General features: G+C 38.3%; 1 protein-coding gene across 5 annotated transcripts in view; it reads left to right on the top strand.

Annotated features, from left to right (window-relative positions):
- LOC135363366 (mitotic spindle assembly checkpoint protein MAD2A-like) overlaps nucleotides 1-20429 on the top strand; it is a 30661-nt gene that overhangs the window by 8305 nt on the left and 1927 nt on the right. For 2 of the 5 annotated variants that reach the window (XM_064583917.1, XM_064583916.1), the window contains exons 4-7: nucleotides 1472-1592; nucleotides 2820-2923; nucleotides 3235-3324; nucleotides 3632-8319. In XM_064583917.1, the coding sequence (XP_064439987.1) occupies nucleotides 1472-1592; nucleotides 2820-2923; nucleotides 3235-3324; nucleotides 3632-3768 (452 nt within the window). In that variant the 3' untranslated portion in view covers nucleotides 3769-8319. Of the gene's footprint in view, nucleotides 1-1471; nucleotides 1593-2819; nucleotides 2924-3234; nucleotides 3325-3631; nucleotides 8320-10504; nucleotides 19056-20429 lie in introns of those variants that run through there. The other 3 variants (XR_010409006.1, XR_010409005.1, XM_064583918.1) reach the window with 3 other exon arrangements.

The following is a 20429-nucleotide window of genomic DNA, read 5'->3' as shown; positions in this document are numbered from 1 at the left end:
CTTAACCAACTGAGCCACCCAGGCGCCCTGTTTTCAGATTTTTAAAGGGCTGTTTTTTAAAGACTATGCAACAGAGACCTAGGTGGCCCACAAACCCTAAATATTACAAAATTGTTTTGTCTCTTAAAAAAAGAAAAAAAAACACTACAGATTCCTGAGTATACTATCCCAATTTCCAAGATTAATTCAGGGCTTGTCCTGAGGCCCTCTTCTCACTATAATCTCTCTCTAGGATGATCTCTGACATGTACATAGCTTCACTAACAACCTTGGTGTAGTTGACTCACAAATGTACATCCAACCCAATTCTCCTAATTGTGCTCATATATTTCGTGGCTCCGTTGATATCTTCATCTGGCTATCCCAGTGATACCTGAAAACTAAACTTAAGGCGCTCCTGGCTGGCTCAGTCAATGGAGCATGCAACTCTTGATCTCGAGATATTAAGTTCCAGCCTCATGTTGGGTGTGGAGATTACTTAAAAATAAAATCTTAAAACTTAAGCATCATCTCCCATTTGCATTCTTTTTCTCAGTGAATGGATCAGCCATCCAACTAGCGATATAAACTAGGAAGTTGGGAGCTATCTCAGTCTTTCTTCTTGCTTACTCATAAGTAGTCAATAAATCCTAACAGTTTTAACCATGAAGTCTCTTGAATCTATCTACTGATCCATCTCTACCAGCTTATCCTTCTCTAAGCCTTCATTACCTCTTGCTTGAATTGCTAATTAATTGGTGTCTCTAGATCCCCTCTTTACCTCTACTCTGCTTTCCACATCACAGCCAGAAGGATAGTTCTGAAATACAAATTTAATTACATCACACCATACTTCAAATACAGTAATGACTTCCCTGGTTCTTGAAGTGTAACTTCTTTAATTTGGCCCATATGGCCTTGCATGGTCTGACCCCTGTGTATCCTACACAAACTGACCTTGTTCATTCTCCCCTTTCTTTACTGCAGTTGTATTACCCTTCTTTCAATCCTCTGGTCAGATGCTCTTCCCTTTTCAATATTTAAGACCTGTACTCTTTTCTGTATCATTTTGCATATTTAATGATAATTTATTTGTAGAACTGAAGTTAAGTGAGAACTCCCTGAGTGAGTCCAATTTTCCTCTCTTATGCTCTCATTGCGTCACATACTGCACCTTCATAGCGTTTACCACAATTAGAATCTTATATTTATCGGTGCAGTGATTAGATTAATGGCCATCTCCTGCATCTTACTTGGATTAGGGTGTACTTCCTGTTTTCTACTCTGTCTTCAGCACTCAGTACTATATCTGGTACAAATACTGAGAATTTGAAAACAGGAGCTAGGTTATTGTGGGGCAGGTTTTCTGTACAGGTTGGCAGAGTTCCAAAATACTAGCGGTAGGAATTTGCTGAGGATAGAAAGTGAGACCTGGGAAGAGAGTTGTTTTGTAATGCAGTGAAACAAAAAAGATTCCTTGTTATGTATTGAGATTGGTTATACAAGTGTTCAGTTCAGAAACTGGTGGTTGTCATCTCAAATATTGAAAGTGGTGAGGTACTTGAAAGGTGGCAATTTGATATTGAGTGTGACAAGACTGCCAAAGATGACAGGTAAGTATGAAGTAAATTGCTTCCATTTTTACAGATCTTTTTCCAAAACTGTTTTCTTTTACTAGATGAGTTCTACTTATATTGAACTAGTTTCATATAAAGTAGTTTGTTTCTAAGTATGTTAGATGTGACCTTTAATCTCCTGTGGAGAAGGATTGGGCTCACAAATTGTGCTCACGAAAGAATTTTGCCTATCACGGACTTTTAACATAATTGCGCTTAGGCTAAATCCATAAATTTCAAACTTTAGTGTTTATGATGCTATATGTAAAGCTACCATGCTGTCCGTCCTAGGTGGGCCATTTCATGAATTGTAGAAAGGTACTTTTAACCATGAAGTATTATCCTAGACTTTCTCCCAGCTTACTGTGCAGCTCTACTGTATTTCATTTAATGCTACAAACTTCTTAGACACTCCCCCCCTTTTTTTTTTTTTTTAGGATTTTATTTATTTATTTAATAGAGCATGCGAGAGAGGGAACATAAACGGGGAGTGGGAGAGGGAGAAGCAGGCTTCCCGCCAAGCAGGGAGCCCGATGTGGGGCTCAATCCCAGGACCCGGGAATCATGATCTGAGCCAAAGGCAGTCGCTTAACTACCTGAGCCACCCAGGCGCCCCTCTTTAGACACTTATTAAACTGAAGTTTTTAGATTATCTGGATGGGAGATGCCCATCATTATATGCTAATTTCTAGCATCGTCCTAGGCATGCTTACCTGTAAACTCTGAACTATCTCTCATAATGAAATGATGGAGTTTGCTCCTGAAGCCTTTGGTCTGTTTTAGAAAATGTTTAATTATTAACGCCATACACGATTAACATCTTATTTGAGGCAATAGGAAATTAGACATTTAGGCATTACTAAAAATGCCAAAATGATTATACCGATTCAATATTTTAGATACTGCTTGTTATCTTTATTTTAAGACATGCTGAAGCTTTCCTGACTTGAAGTACTTGGCAGGTTTTCTAGTCATCTGTTATTTAATGACCTGATACTAAGAACAACCCTAAAAAATGATTGGAAGGATAAATGAAATAATAGAGATACATATTGGGCCTACTAAGTTTCTTAAGGACATATATTTATTTTCATTTAAAAAAAAAAACTCCTTTTGAATGCATTACTTATTTGATTTTGGAAGCATTTAATCAGATAAATAATCTTACCTGTGTTTCAAATAACTTGTTAAAACTTAAAATGAATTAATTGGTTTCTTTGATAGTGCACCCAGAGAAAAGTCTCAGAAAGCTATCCAAGATGAAATCCGTTCAGTGATCAGACAGATCACAGCTACAGTGACATTTCTGCCACTATTGGAAGTTTCTTGTAAGTATTATACAACTTCACACTGGCTTAAATTTGTTGTGGAAAAGACTAAGCTACTACTTTAAGAATTAACGCGCTCATTAAGTTTTTTCTTAATTATAAATGTCATGTTATATGAATGAGAAAAGTGTGATAAAGCTAAAGTAATGCTATTTGCATTTTATTTACAAGTGCTGAAAAGGAAAGCAATGAAAGTATTCTACAGTACTCACTCTTGAATATTTTGATGTAATTTCTTTCATTTTATTTTCTACACATTTCTATGTATATAATTAAGATTTATAGCTATAATTGTGTCTTTGTTTTCTTAGTTACTCCTTCATTCATCAGATATATCCTAAATACCTACTACATGCGAGATGCTGTTCTGGGCACTGGGATACAGCTGTCACAGAACCAAGGTATTATCTTTTCTATGGCTTAGATTCATGCTGTCTCATGATTAATTTTATACTTTCTGCAAATATTTTTAGTGGTTTTCTCTTTAAAAAAAAAAAAACTTGAGTTTTTCATAAAGTAAAAGGAGTACAGTGTTTTCTGTACTAAAATTTCCATTGAGGAAAAGCAATTAGTTAATATAATTGATTAGAGATCAAGGTAAACTAGCTTTTCTGACACTATAGATGGTTCAAATGTGAAAGACACAGGAAGGGTGGTTGTACTTTAGAAAAAAATAATTGTACTTTAATGATCTTATCCCCAATTTAGGTTCATTTGATCTACTGATACATACAGACAAAGATTTGGTTGTACCTGAAAAATGGGAAGAGTCGGGACCACAGTTTATTACCAATTCTGAGGAAGTCCGTCCCTTCGTTTATTTACTACTACAATCCACAAAGTAAATAGCATGGTGGCCTACAAAATTCCTGTCAATGACTGAGGATAAGATAAGGACAGTGATGTACTTATAACTCTCAGATGTGGTTTTCCTGAAACCAAGTCAACTATAGTTGATACATTTTGTTTCACTGGTTAATTTTTAGATGGGGAAACTTAACATTATACTTCTATTGAACTGTGCATAATTGTTCCATTTTTTGGTACCTGTATGACTTTATACAGGGTTGGTATAAATTATTGCACATTGTTCAGAAGGGAACTAGCAGATTACATCAACATTGTTAATGTCAATTCCTTTAAAGGTGGTAACTGTAGATGGAAAGCTTTTGCCTAAAGCTAAATGCCTTCTTAAACCTTTTGGTCAAGTACCTTGATTCGGAATATAGGTAGGGAGATATTTAAATATAAAATACAGCAAAAGAAGTCCGAATATTCAGAGTCTTTGTTTAGATCCTGAAATTATCTAATGATAATCTGTAAGTAATGAAATACTTCTCCTGTTAGGTCCTTTTGCCATTTATTTTATTTGTATATTTTCTGTATTAAAAGCATTTCCAATTATTTGATTTTAATTTATATAACTTGAACTTACAAAGCTATGTATATTGCCACTGTTTAAATTCCTGTGATACAGAACACTTAAACATTTCTTTTTATGTTTTATAAAATCAAGCTTTAAATGATGTAATAAAGTTAAGTATGTATATTTTAATTTGTCTTAACATATTTTTATATTGGTGTGGTATTAACACAGTTAAATAGTAGGATGGATTCAGTATAGCAAATAATATCTTGTACCTACCAGGGCCTAAGAATACAAACTTGAGTCAGTCTGGAGGTGCTTTCAATTTAATGGACAAGCTTTGATTATACCCCTTTAATCTTATAACTGTGGACTTAAAATAAGCATCATTGTTTGTATAAAATAATACATGTCATTTGTTAGCGTATGTTGGGCTGTAGAACTTTTCTATACTCCTAGCCTTATTGCTAGCCTAGTCTTCCTTATTTTGCCAAGGTCAGTTGAAGGCAGACTTCTAAAAAGTCTCTTCTAATCTCTGTTCTAAATCTTATCTCATTTTGTAATAATTAAGTGCTTAGTATCAGGCACTGTTCTAAGCTCTTTATATGTATTAACTCGTTAATCTTCACTATAAAGTAAAAACACATAGCCTGTATCCATTCCTTCAAAAATTACAAAGTGAACACCTGTTAACGTGCCACGTATTGGGATGAATGAAACAGGGTCCTGGCCTTTCTGAAGTTTGAGATATGAAGGAGAGGAAAGTACATGGCAAGCTTCCAAGAAGTAACTACACAGATTTATCACATATGTATTTGTCTTTGTTATTTCACCTGAATGATCTGTTTGATCCTGTTGCCTGCTTGTTAAGAATAAAGGGCAATTCTCTCACTACAAGACAAGTGTAGGTCCCCGTATTTGATGATGGGTGTAGTGAATGCTGTTGCGAAAGCCCATTCCCTTGAGAGTTGAAGCTATCTAATTTTAGAGGTCCACCCACAACTCTTGCCTGAATAAGAAAAGTAGTTATGCAGAAATGGAAATGATTTTGAATTAGGTATGGTCAAGAGTCTGGTTTTCCAACATGAGATATAGTACAAAGTGGTCACTAGTAAGATTAAAACATTTGAATTCTTGGCTGTACATAACCTTCATAACATGACACATTAGGTTGAGAAAGAAAGCAGAAATGGAAGTTCAGTAGAAATATGGAGAGAGTTGAAAATTCTGGAACTACTTTTGGGACAAAAGTTTGAAATTCTTTTCAGAAAGCAGTAACTGCTTTAGGAAACACAATGCCTCTGCTAAGTGGCCGGAAATAATGTGGTTCTTCCCCCACAAAAGCTCACTGGTAGCAACTTTCTTAATATATCATTGATAATACTTAAATTTCTGTCATTTGTGTTTTTATTTACCAAATTAAATGACCCTAATATTATCACTTTTAATTTGTGATTTCTAACATTGCTAATTTCCCCCCCTTATAGATTATGTATCATTTAAGAAATACAAATACAAAGCTATGAGCTTTGTTGGTAAAGCTCAATTGGAAAAGCTTTGGCCTATGGCTCCAGCTAAACTTGTCCTGCCTTCTTTCCTCTACCTTGAAGCTCACCTTAGGAGGGAGATATTTAAACCAACAGGTTCAAGAATTGGGAATGACTGATGAGTACTGGGTGTTACATGTAGGTGATGAATCACTAAATTCTCCTGAAACTAATATTACAGTATATGTTAATTAAGTAGAATTTAAATAAAGATTTGCTAGGAAAAAAAAAAACAACAAAACGTGCGTGACTTCCATACCATGTGAAACAGAGAAGCCAAGATTCCAAGAGAGTCTGATAGGCCTCTGATAGGCCTGGCCTGGACTCTGACTCGGTTTTGCTTACCATAGGTACAGGAATGAAAACAACATGTTCCGATTGGGCCTGTCGAGGTCTGAAACAGAGCCCCAGATGGGACTGAACCACACCCGGTCTTCAGGACTCTTCTCCCAGTGTCATCAATTGGACAGGGAAGTCAAGCCTGGATGGGAATTTTACACAGAGGTATAACGATCTCATGTTTTAGTTGGCTTTCGCTTCATAGCAAACAACCATAGAATAACCGTAAGCATTTTTTTTTTTTCCTGTAAGTCTGTGGATTATCTGGGGTGCTTGTTTTATTCTCATGCAAATCTGCAGGTCACATGTTTCATTCTACCATTGAAGGGGCAATAGCTAGCCAGGACTTTTAAAGCTTAGTTTCCAAACTTTGACACTGACATTTTTGCCCACATTCCACTGATTTTGGCCAAGTCTTGTGGCTGAGCCAAACTTCAGTGGGGCAGGGAAGTATACTCCTCCCATGGAGTTGGGGAAAGGGGTATGTGAAAATGTGATGAAAGTGATAATATTATTATTAGACAGGACAGATCAGAATAGCTATAATGCCGCATTGTAACTCATTTTCCACCAGATGTCACTAATGCTGCAATATTCAAATTAAGGTGAACTTTTGACTTTAAAGGCTGTAATATTCAGCTTTTCTTACTGGAAATTAACAGTGGGATTTCTGGCTACAAAAATATAGACATCCAAGGAAGGAAATACAGCATCTGTAGTTGGCTAAGCACTTCACATGAATTATTTAATTTAATTCTCATGCTTTAGTGCACAAGTAGAATTGCGGAATCAGCGGGCGTGCAAACTGCACTACATTTTTTAGAGTTTAGATGGTCTCTTCTGTCCATGACCAAGGAAGCTCATCTGGCTCCTCAGCAAGCACATCAAAAGGAGTGTTTCTTCACCCGTTTCCTAATGGCTCTTACCTTTGACATCCTCTTAGCAATTGAGTGTCCAGAGCAAACTGGTTTTCATTTACTCCGCTTTACAAAACTCTACGTCTCTTTGGGTGCATTTGTATTTACACTTTCCTCAGATGACTTCCTGTAACTTATCCATATTGTGCAAAGAATAAATCAAGTGTGCATTTGTGAGCAGTTGTGAAACACTTTACCCACTAGTCAAAAGAATTGTTCGTTAAGTAACCTCAGTTACTCTTTAGGGAATTAATTTTTGGCTAAAGTTGTAAATAATAATTTCTTATTCTTGTTTTAATTAAATATGTGAAATTAGATTTTAAGTTATTTTGTTCAGTGTAACCGTGATAAAAACTTGTGTTGGAATAACTATGGAATAGAAATGCTGCTAAATTCCAAATTTTATGAGCTACATTTTCTAAGAACAGATCTTTAAAGATCTTTCCATTCTTCACGAACATGGCTTTGAAAGCCAGCAGTATTAACTGATGCTTATTAAAAAAAATCTAGTTGGGAAAGCTACTTAATCTTCATTAGAGTTGACAATGCTGTTCCAATCTGGCAAAAACAGTGTAGCCTTAGCAACAAAACTATTAGAAAAGGCCTAGAGAGAAAAATGTCAAGAGTTGACCCTCTGATTACACAAGTCAGTTTATGTTACCGTTTCACCTATTTTTGTGCTCTTACCATTTGATCTATTTTTATACTAGAGAAACATCATTTCATTTATTTGTATAAAGTCCATTGTCATCTGCGTTTATCTGCACCATTTTGCTATGCAAGCTTGTTTGCACAAAGGTACACATCCTATCAAAATCTTTATTGTTTTGGCATTTTATCTGTGCTGAAAAAGGCCTCTGAATATAAGCACGACCGCTCAGGCTCCACTTCCATGCAAGGGAAAGATGCCAAACCTCTTTAAAAACTATCTAGATAGGGACATGCCCAGTGGATACCTAGACATGGATGTGAATTTCTTTCTGAATGGCAGTCTCGCTGACTCACACGCATTTCCTTTAATCCTCACAACAACCCTAGGAAGGTTATTGTTGCCATTTTACACACGTAAAACCTGAGATTCAGGGAGCCTAGGTAATTTGCCCAACTTCAAACATCCAGAATCTGTCCCCAGGCCCGACCCCAAGGCCAATATTCTTTCTAGTATATCTCCTTGCTTCTCAGAGACTAGGGAACAAAGGAGGGTGCCCCTGCTCCAGTGTGCACAGACTCAGCCAAAAAGACTAGACTGCTACATGACTCTAACCCCAAGTTGGGGAAGGAGAACTCAACAGTATTTTGAGTATCAAGTTTCATTAATTTTTTAAAAAACACTTTTTCATAACAAGCGATCATTAAATGTTTATATACACACAGTATTTTGCTGTACCATAGCTGCATGCATCTTCTTCCATCAACATTTTCTTCTCTCATTCTTTCACTTGTTTTTGTAACTACATGCTGTGTTGGAATTTGAACGAGTGAGAAATAGAGGAGACAGAAGGCGATTGAGATGTATGTTATCATCCAAATCATGGGGTTCCCTAGCAAAGCTGGGTAGAGTGAGGCTTAGATCTCAAGCAGAAACAGGGTTTGCTACTACACCTCCAGAAATGAGCCGGGAATGGCCAGGCAACTGCAGGCATCCTCGCGCAAGCCCACTCCAACATGGGAGCAAGAAGCCCTGCGTCCTGAACGCCAAGGGCACAATAAGAAAGCACTTGACTCGAACTCCTATAAGTCTTAGAAAGGTCTTTTCTCTGTTGCTTGGAATGGTGTGAGAGAGACAGTGGAGAGAGGGGCCCCAGATCTCTGCCCAACAGCACCTTCTGTCATCAGGATTGGAATGGAGACCTGGAGAGTGGAGTAGCATGCATCCCTCTCGTTGAATATTTGCCAGCTTTTTAAGCTTTTTAGTGTATTACACTGTGCGTTCCACGGGCGTCCTGTGAGTTGCTTTAGGTAGCATGCTCACGGGCATTTTTTTTTTAATTTTAGTAACTATGTATTTTAATCTGTATTCAGAAAAACGTATAACATGTTCTAACACATTACCATGAGCGAAGATTCTAAAGTCCACTCTGAATGTTTAAAGAAAAACATATCAGTATTTTGTATGGATGATGCAAATGTAGACAAGGTAAGAAGGCCGCGCACACACGATGGGAGGCTGAGAACCAATGTCGTAGCCCTTTGTGCTCCAGCCTCCGAAGGGAGCCAGGGCAGCAGTCCCCTTAGCGGAGCCGCGCCTGCTCCCGCTACTGCTGCGCTCACACACGCCTGAACTCGCCTCCTCCCCACAGAGTCCTTCTGGAACTGCTGAAGGGCATCTTGCTTTCTGCCCACAAAAGACTCCGGCCCCATGAGTCCGGTAGAACGCCATGCAGCACGCTAAGCTGAAAGTTAACTCTCCGGTCCATTTCGTATCACTAATTAGGTCCAGTCATGTTGTCCAAAGTGGCTCACCAGACTTTGATGAAATGAACACAGAGACTGTATCCACACGAAAATGTCCCAAATTTGAACAATAGGACACTCTTTGTTTATGACTCCACTTCCCCCCAAACTAAATCCCCTCACAAAAGCCCATAGAAATTAAAGTCCAAGTGCCTTCATTCTCAATCGTATACAGTTGGCTCAGTGTCAGCCAGAGGCTTTTACGCAGAGCCTGGGTTCCGGTAGCTGTAGCGGTGTCCTGGGATTTCACAGGAATGGGCGTAGCTTCTTCAGCCTCTTCAAAGTTGGTTCGAACCTCGAATTAGTTCTAGTCTCCAAGGGGTCAGCAGTCACAAAAGAGACTGCATCTCCCCTATAGAAGTTGTCACAAACAGGGGCGCCTGGGTGGCTCAGTTGGTTAAGCGACTGCCTTCGGCTCAGGTCATGATCCTAGAGTCCCGGGATCGAGTCCCGCCTTGGGCTCCCTGCTCGGCAGGGAGTCTGCTTCTCCCTCTGACCCTCCCCCCTCTCATGTTCTCTCTCTCTTTCATTCTCTCTCTCAAATAAATAAATAAAATCTTTAAAAAAAAAAAAGTTGTCACAAACAAAACTGTGGTCCCCCAATTAAGTGAATAGGTAATGGCGTGGCAGGTGACTTAGTGCTCCCTCTATTGGAGACAGCGAGGACCTGGGAACTGTTGGGTTTCAGTCCCACGGCAAGCCAGCCAGAGGCACCCGCCTTGAGTCCACAGCCTGTGAGTCCGTATTCACTGAGCACACAGCGCCCAGCAACTGTTGTGCTTCCACAACGGTTTATGTTTAATATGTGTGTGTATTTCTTTGTGTTTGTTGTTGTTACTGTTTTGTTTTGGTGACTCGTGTGTAGTTATCTCCCATATATATTGCCTACTTTCAGGGAGTGACCTTTTCTTTTTTTTTTTTTTCTTTCTATTAACATATAACGTATTATTTGTTTCAGGGGTACAGATCTGTGATTCATCAGTCTTCCACAATTCACAGCACTCACCATAGCACATACCCGCCCCAATGTCTATCACCCAGCCACGTCATCCCTCCCACCCCCCCACCACTCCAGCAACCCTCAGTTTATTTCCTGAGATTGAGAGTCTCTTATGGTTTGTCTCCCTCTGGTTTCATCTTGTTTCATTTTTCTCTCCCTTCCCCTATGATCCTCTGCCTTGTTTCTCAAATTTAGAGAGTGACCCTGAGACATTATTGCCTTCTTCGAAAATTTAGATATTCTGGTTTCATTTCCTTGTGTCTCGTGTCCCATGCTTTTGGCACTTTGGTGCAAGATTGTGGTCTAGAGAAAACGTCTACTCCCAAATTCCTCCGAGTGTGTTCTCTCCAGAACAGTGGAGTGAAACACATTCTCCTCTGCCAGTGCATGAGGAATGGGGTAATGAACGTCACCCTGCTCCCTTAGCACTATGTTTAACTTACTAATATGCCACGTCTTACTTGTTCTGATAGTAGTAATTGTCATCACTCTTCCATAGACTTTTCATTCCTACCTAGGCAGGCTGAGTTGGACCTGGCTAGGAAGTAGTTGACCAGAACCAAGATTCTAAGAAAATAAAATACCACGGTCGCAGTAAGAGCCAATGAGTCAGGATTACTCTTTGTCAAGAAGGAACAGAAGGATACCAAAGTTTAGCAAGACTTTAAGAAGGTTCTAGACATCACAGATGAAAGTAGTCAAAAGTTAGTATTCCAAAGAGTGGCGCCATTTGAAAAGACAGAACACAAGCACAAACAAATAAAAAAGATTCCAAGACACTTAAATTAAGGGCAGAAACTTTTCTTTTCTCTCTTACTCCTTCCTGTCTCAGTAGGATCTGACCACTGGTGTAAGGAAAGAGACTGCAGCTGGGAAGGAAATGATGCCAAGAGCTGCAGCTGCAAAGAGGGTTTTTTTTTTTTTTTTAACTTTTATAGTGTAAAATTAATACATACACACATTTTAAAAAACAAGCAGTACAGAGTGGTACCAAATGAAAAGTAAATTCCCTGCCTGAGCCTGTTCCCCAACTCCTCATTTCCAGCTCCCTATTTTTAAATATTTTCTGTTCTGCTGGTGGTTATCACAATACCTCTGAAACCTATGTTAATGCTTTCATTTCTTGTTTTATGAACTTGAAATAGCATCTATTGAAAGATGAGAAACTTATTTCTTTTATCCATCTGCTTCTACATTTTCCAGTTACATTGTTTTGGTTTTTCTGGTTATTACCATTTTAAAGAGTATGCTTACGTCTGTATTTTGTTACATCAATTTTAGACAGTGTATCTTGATTTTTTGCTATATAAATAAATAGGTGAAAAAGATCTGTGACATTATCTCTTCCACGTCTCTGCTGCCTTAATATTCAGACTTCCATTTTTTTTATATTATCAATGTTAGTATTAGTCAGATTCTTTTACAGTTGTTGTCTTCCAAGTTTTGTTTATACGTTGATTCTACAAATTAAAATAGCATTTCCATTATTCCAATGATTAAATTACTCCTTACCGAAGGACCAAATAGCTCTACTTACTGAGAAAGAAAGGGTAATCTTATGTCATTAAAACTGAAAGATGAATGTTCCAAGTGTCAAAGTCAAGTGGGATTCCTGAAACTCAATCTTCAAGACTTTCTAGTACATTTAATTTGGTCGATGATATCTTTAATTTCCAAAAAATCTTTTTCTTTGTTCTTATTTTATAGCCACCCATTCTTTGGCTTCTTGACTCTGAAGATGTTAGTTGGTTTTGTTTTCTTAATCAGTTTTTTTTTTTTTTTTCCCTGTTCTCTTACTTGTTTTCTTTAGGATTCGACTGTTACAATATCTGTTCCACTTAGACCTCCTCATTTTTGTTTTTCACTTACTCTAAATTTTCTGGGTTTTTTCCTCCCATATATGTGAGTGATGAAAAAGGTTGACCAGTATTGATAGCATGATTTGCCACTGCAGTATTAGACCTCTTTCTTGAATGAAAAGATGGATGGCAGGTTCTGTGTACATATAAGCTAGTAGTACTGTTTTAGGGTACATTTAGATATTTTGTTCACCATGTATTTTTTGCAAATTGACTTTTTAAAATACTATATTAAAATTAAAATATCATATCTTATTTACTTAGTTTTTTGGTGCACCTCAAATTTTGTGTGCCTGGTTTCACTCACTGTAGTATCTATTTGGGCCAAGGGCCTGAAAGGTTAAATGTACTTTCCAGGTATGGTCAGTAGAGGGCAGCAAAGGGTAGTGGAGTGAGCACTCGCAGCCAAGGCCTGGGCATCCCTTTTTTCCCCTCTATAGAGATAAAAACCCATCAGTGGTAGTAGAAAGTCCAGAGTGCCAGAATCAGGAGAGAAATTACTCATAGGGATACTGATCCAGAATGGGGATCAGCTGAGGAGGCACAATTCACAGCCTGGTATCTATCTTAGCGATGTGAACCACTAGACATCAGGAGGGGAATCATTCGACTTTCCCAGTCCTGACTCCTCCTACTCCCTGCCTGTCTAAAACCTCAGATCTGGCTCCGTAAAATAACAGGAGTCTCCTGTCCATCTTGGGAGCTGATGCAAACTTCCTGACTGAGAGTTAGGACATGGTACCAGCAGTGGCTAAGTGTTCCTCAACCAGCCATTTCAGGGAGGAGAGACTGAGTGGGATAGGGGCACCATAGGCAAACACTGACAGCTGATGAAAACACTCACATATGTGTCAGTTAAATAATTTGGGAGCCAACCTAAATGGGATGTGGCTTAAAATATATTTTCTTTCCTCCTCCAGAAGGAAAACATTGTTTAGGTGAGGAAAAACTATATGACTTTGAAATTAGACAAACTTGACTCTGCAGATTATTTGGTATGTGGTTCTCAGTTACTTCACTTTATTGAGCTTCAGTTTCTCCATCTATAAAATGGAAATAATGATTCTTACCTCACAAATCTGCTGCAAGCAAATGAGATGATGTCCATAAACTGCCTGGCAAAGAACTTGGCAATTTGTAGTTACTCAATTGGCATTACTACCTGTTCTCTCTCCCTGTCTTTATTCATGGGGGGAATACCCATTATATTGTTGCTATTTTTGAATAAAAAGTCTCATTGTCTCCTGTAAGCATAACTAAATTATTTGAAGGATTAATCTGTTAGGTACCATACTAACATTTCTGCAGTATGATCTCATTTAATTCTCACAACAACCCTATGAAGCAGATGCTTTTATCATCATTTTGATTTTGCAGAGAAGGACATTGAGGCTTTAGAAGTATAACTGGTTTACCCAGTGTCATGTAGGTAGTAAATCATAAGGAAGGATTAAAACTAGGTAATTGGATTCCAGAGCTCATGCTCTCGACACTACATAATGTTTTCCAATATACACATTTAATCAAAGATTTAAAATTGTAAGGGAATAAATCAGAGCAGAAATTAAAAAATACATGGAGACAAATGAAAATGAAAACACCATGGTCCAAAAACTTTGGAATCCAGCAAAAGCTGTTCTATGAGGCAAGTTTATAGCAATCAAGGCCTACCTCAAGAAGCAAGAAAAACATTGAAGAAACAACCTAAACTTACACCTACAGAAGCTAGAAAAAGAACAAACAAAACCCAAAACCTAAAGAAGGAAGAAAATAATAAAGATTAGAGCAGAAATAAATGAAATAGAAACTAAAAAAAACCCAATAGAGCAGATCAATGAAACCAGGAGCTGGTTCTTTGAAAAGATCAACCAAATTGATAAACCTTTAGCCAGACTCATAAAGGAGAGAGAGAGAGAGGGAGAGGACTCAAATAAACAAAATCAGAAGGGAAAGAGGAGAAACGACAACCAACACCACAGAAATATGAAGGATTATAAGAATATTATGAAAAATTGTATGCAAACAAATTGAACAACCTAGAAGAAATGATAAATCCCTAGAAACATATAACCTCCCAAAACTGAATCAGGAAGAAATAGAAAACTTGAACAGACTGATTACCAGGAATGAAATTGAATCAGTAATCAGAAAACTCCCAACAAACAAAAGTCCAGGAGCAGATGGCTTCACAGGTGGATTTTACCGAACATTTAAAGAAGAGTTAGAAGGAAAGCTTCCAAAATCACAAATTCATTCTGTGAGGCCAGCATTACCCTGATACCAAAACCAGGTAAAGACACTTAAAAAAAAAAAAGAGGACGGCTGGGTGGCTCAGTCAGTTAAGCGTCTGCCTTCAGCTCTGGTCATGATCCCAGAGTCCTGGGATCGAGTCCCCCATCGGGCTCCTGGCTCAGCGGGGAGCCTGCTTCTCCCTCTCCCACTCCCCCTGCTTGTGCGCTCTCGCTCTCTCACTCTTGCTCTATCGCAAATAAATAAAATCTTTTTTAAAAAAGAGAGAACTACAGGCCAATATCTCTGATGAACACAGATGCAAAAATCCTCAACAAAATAATAGCCAACCAAATCCAACAATACATTAAAAAATCATTCACCGTGATCAAGTGGGATTTATTCCTAGGATGCAAACGTGATTCAGTATTCACAAATCAATTAACATCATACATCACGTCAACAAGAGAAAGGATAAAAAGCACATGATTATTTTAATAGATGCAGAAAAGCATTTGACATAGTACAATATCCATTCATGATAAAAACTCTCAACGAAGTAGATTTAGAGGGAACATATTTCAATATAATAAAGACCATATAAAAACCTACAGCTAAAATCATACTCAATGGTGAAAAACTAAAAGCTTTTCCCCAAGATCAAGAGCAAGACAGGGGTGTCCATTCTCACTACTTGTATTCAACATAGTACTGGAAGTCCTAGCCCCGGGAATAAGACAAGAAAAAGAAATAAGTGGCATCCAAATGGGTAAGGAAGAAGTAAAACTTTCACTATTTGCAGGTGACATGATACTATATATACAGAAAACCCTCCAGACTCCACCAAAAATAGACTAGAACTGATAAATGCGTTCAGGAAAATCACAGGATACAAAATCAATATACAGAAATCTGCATTTTTATACACTAATGAAGAAGCAGAAAGAGAAATTAAGAAACAGTCCCATTCACAATTATACCAAAAATAATAAACTACCTAGGAATAAACTTAAACAAGGAAGTGAAAGACCTATATTCTGAAAACTATAAAACACTGATGAAAAAAAATTGAAGACAACATGAATGGAAAAATATTCTATGCTTATTGATGGAAGAACAAATATTTTAAAATGTCCCATACCCAAAATGATCTACAGATTTAATGCAATCCCTATCAAAACACCAATAGCATTTTTCACAGAACTAGAACCAATAATTCTAAAATATGTATGGTACCACAAAAGGCCCCAAATAGCCAAAGCAATCTTGAGAAAGAACAAAATTGGAGGTATCACAATCCCAGATTTCAGGGTATATCACAAAGCTGTAATAATCCAAACAGTATGGTACTGACGGAAAAGTAGACAATAGATCAACGGAACAGAATAGAGAATCCAGAAATAAACCCATGATTTTATGTACAAGCAGGGAGGCAAGAATATACAATGGGGAAAAGATAGTCTCTTCAAAAACTGGTGTTGGGAAAACTGGACAGGTACATCCAAAAGAATGAAACTGGACCACTCTCTTACACTATACACAAAAATAAAATTCAAAATGGATTAAAGACCTAAATGTAAGACTTGAAACCAAAAAAGTCCGAGCAGAGAGCACAGATAGTAATTTCTCAGACACTGGTTGTAACAACATCTTCCTAGATATGTCCCCTGAGGCAAGGGAGACAAAAGCAAAAATAAATTATTGGGACTACATCAAAATAAAAGGCTTCTGCACAGCAAAGAAAACCACCAATAAAACGAGAGGACAAGTTACTGAATGGGAGAAGATATTTGCAAATGATATAAAAGGTTAGTATCCAAAATATATAAAGAGCTTATACAACTCAACACCAAAAAACCAAATGATCCAATTTAAAAATAGGCGGAAGACATCAACAGACATTTCTCCAAAGAAGACACAGATGGCCAACAGACACGAAAAGATGCTCAAATCACTCATCATCAGGGAAATGCAAATGAAAACCACAATGAGCTATCACCTCATACCTGTCCAAATGGCTAAAATCAACAACACAAGAAACAACAGGTTTTGGCAAGATTGTGGAGAAAAAGGAACTCTTGTGCACTGTTGGTGGGAATGCCAACTGGTGCAGCCCCCTGTGGAAAACAATATGGAGGTTCCTCAAAAAATTAAAGATAGAATTGCTATATGATCCATAACTGAGTATTTACCCCCCAAATAGAAAAACACTAATTTGTGGGGTGTCTGGGTGGCTCAGTCGGTTAAGCATCTAGCACATGGTTTCAGCTCAGGTCATAATCTCGGGATCATGGGATCGAACCCCACATTGGGTTCTGCGCTCAGCACAGAGTCTGCTTGAGATTCCCTCTCCCTCTTCCTCTGCCCCTGCCCCCACCTGTCTGCTCACCCTCTCTCATTCTCAAATAAATAAATAAATAAATAAATAAATAAATAAATAAATAAATAAATAAATAAAATCTTTAAAAAGAGAAAAACACTAATTTAAAAACATATATGCACCCCTATGTTTGTTGCAACATTATTTACAGTAGCCAAATTATGGAGCAAGCCCAAGTGTCCACTGATAGATGAATGGATGAAGAAGATGTGATATATACACACACACACACACACACACACAATGGAATATTATTCAGCAATAAAAAAGATGAAATCTTGCCATTTGCAACAACATGGATGGATTTAGAGGGTATAATGCTAAGTGAAATAAGTCAGAGAAAGACAAATACCATATGATTTCACTTATATGTGGAATTTAAGAAACAAAACAAATAAAAAAGAGATAAACCAAAAGACAGACTCTTAGCTATAGAAAACAAACTGATAGTTATCAGAAGGAAGGTGGGTGGGGGGATGGATGGTAGGTGATGGGGATTAAGAGTACACTTATCATGATGAGCACTGAGTAATGTATAGAATTATCTAATCACTATATTGTACACCTGAAACTAATAATAACACTTAATTATACTGGAATTGAAATAAAATAAATATAAAAAAATTAAAAGAAAGAAATTGAATTAAGAAAATAGTCTAGGGGCACCTGCATGGCTCATTCAGTTAAGCATCTGCCTTCGGCTCAGGTCGTGATCTCAGGGTCCTGGGATCAAGCCCCACATCGGGCTCCCTGCTCATAGGGGAGTCTGCTTCTCCCCCTCCCCCCGACCCCCCTCCCTGCTCATGCTCTCTCTCTCTCTCTCACTTCTCTCTCAAATAAATAAAATCTTCAAAAAAAATTTTTAAATAGTCTTGTCTTTGCAACATGCTTAAAATTATTGGTATTATGGGCCTAGGATTACCTTATACTATCTCTTCTATTTGATATTTAGGGTGAAAAGTTAAGTGTTCAATGAAATAGATGAAAACAAACCCTATCACTGTGATTCTATTTAGAGCTCATTCATCAAATTAAAATAAGTAGCAATGGTATTTTAGAAGAAATTAAGCTTTAGCTATTACTGTAAATGTAACTATTACATGACTAAGGAAAGCTCCCTTTATCTTTCTAAGAAAACTTTTCTCTCCTTGGCTTTACTACAAGGGGAAGATAGAATCAGAACACTACATCTTTCTCAATTAATTCCTGAAGATTAGTAACTCACAATCCTGGTTACATACAAGAATCACTCAAAAAATTTTTCAAAATACAGGTTTTCTGGATCTGATGAATCAGAACCTCTGGGGGTTAGAGAGGGAGTGCCTGAAAACTCCCCCAAGTGAGACTGATGCATATCAGTATTGATAAGCAGATACTAGATTCTAGAAGGAGAGTTTTCCTGGTCTCTAAATCTCTAACCTCTCTGAAGGGAGAGGCAGAGAAATGGGACATAATCTGGGAATTGGGGAAGGTGCAGAGATAAGTTTGCCTACATTTTTACATTAAATAACTGTTGACAGATGCTTGATGGGAGGCCAGAAAGTGTTGCCCCATGAGCCTCCATGGTTCTAATACAATCAAACATGTCCAGACTAGCACTTGTCCCTTTAAAAGTGGTGAGAAGGGGCATCTGGGTGGCTCAGTCGGTTAAGCTTCTGACTCTTGATCTCGGCTCAGGTCGTGATCTTGGTTCAGGTCATGATCTCAGGGCTGTGAGATCGAGCCCCAGGTCAGGCTCCACTCTCAGCACTGTTTGTGCTTGTCCCTCTCCCTCTGCTACCCCCCACCCAAATAAATAAATAAAATCTTAAAAAAAATAAAAGTGGTGAAAAGTCTGAAGGCCACTATCTACATGTCACTTCTGTGCTAGTTTGGTTTTAAGATGAGAGGCCTCAGTAAAGTCTAAAAGGTCTACCAGGACTTGTGCTCTTGCCTCTACCTACTTTTTCAGGCATATTTCATGCTCCTGTACCTTCTGCCTGTATCTCCAAACTAGCAAACTCTTCCATGTCTCTGAAACGTCACATATTCGCATTCTGTCCCTTCAGCTGAAAAATGTATCTTCCCTTCCAATACACTTCTCTTCTTGTCCCTTCCCTCTGCCTTCCTCTTTTCTCTCCTCTCTCTAATCAATCCCTAATTATTCTTTAAAGCTCATTTTAAAGGAGCTCTTCAAAGGAGACTTCTTCACAACTGAAATCAGGTGTCAGGTCCCTCTTTTAATTTCTCATCTCACTCTTTAATTTTTCTCTGCAGTACTTTCCAGAGTCTGGTGTTACACAGTTATTGATGACACTCTTTGTTTAATTTCTGCCCCCCACCCCCCCATTTAAATCCTGGTTTTGTGAGAGTTGGGCCTGGCTCTCTGTTGCCCAGACCTAGCAAGTGTCTTTCTCCTAGTACAGGTTCAAACACTATCTGTTGAATGAATGAAGTAAATGAGAGAGAGACTAGTTTAGGTCATGCCTTTTCCCCATCCATCCATGCCAGAAAACTATTTCATTCACCCATTCAAGAGAATTTTTGAATTCCTCCAATGTGCCAATGTTTGTGAGAATTAAAATGATAAATCAGACATAGACTCTTTCCTTGAGGCCCATAGAGTCGAGTGGGGAATAAAAGAGAGGGATTCACATACCTGTTCGAGGTGCCTATAAGGGAAACCATGAACTTTGTTAGTAGGATCAAATTTCAGTCCTCCACTGTTGTCAAAGGAAAGACACTGTCCGTGTGAGAAGAGTGGGGGGCCCTCACAGGAAGCTGAGTGACCTCCTGAGTCAGCTGGATTTGAATCCTTCATGTTATGTCGCAGCTGCTTGAATTGAAAGCGTCTAACCTGTCCGTGAAGCACCTCCTCATCTGTAAGATGGTCAGTTTTCTAGTGGACAGGGAACACCGTCTCCACGGAAAATGTTTTTAACAGACTACTGTAGGTTCCATCACACTGAAGAAGATGTCCGCACGGCAAATAGATGTTTAGCATCACTAACCATTGGGGAAATGCACGTTAAATCCACAGTGAGATATCATGACACAGCTATCAGAACAGCTAAAATAAAAAATGACAACACCAGTTGCCAGTGTGGATGCTAGTGTGGATGTGGGGAAACTGAATCACTCCCACAGTACTGGTGAGAATGTGAAATGGCAGAGCCATTCTGGAAAACAGTTAGTGTCTTAAAAAACAAAACAGAGCAGCTACCCTAGGACCTGGCAATTGGACTCCTGGGCATTTAGCCCAGAGGAGAGAAGACCGACGCTGACACAAAAACCTGTACACAGATGTTTACAGCAGCTTTATTAGTGAACGCCCAAGCCTGCAGACAATCCAGAATTCCTTCAGCAGGTGGTGAAGCAAACTGTGATACAGCCATATCCTGGCATACTACTAAGAGACACAGAGAAATGAACTGTG

Source organism: Mirounga angustirostris, unplaced genomic scaffold, assembly GCF_029215605.1.
Source record: "Mirounga angustirostris isolate CCGP_5_RB_7025 unplaced genomic scaffold, mMirAng1.0.hap1 SCAF_137, whole genome shotgun sequence".
NCBI lineage: Eukaryota > Metazoa > Chordata > Mammalia > Carnivora > Phocidae > Mirounga > Mirounga angustirostris.
This window is presented reverse-complemented; position numbering and strand designations above follow the sequence as displayed.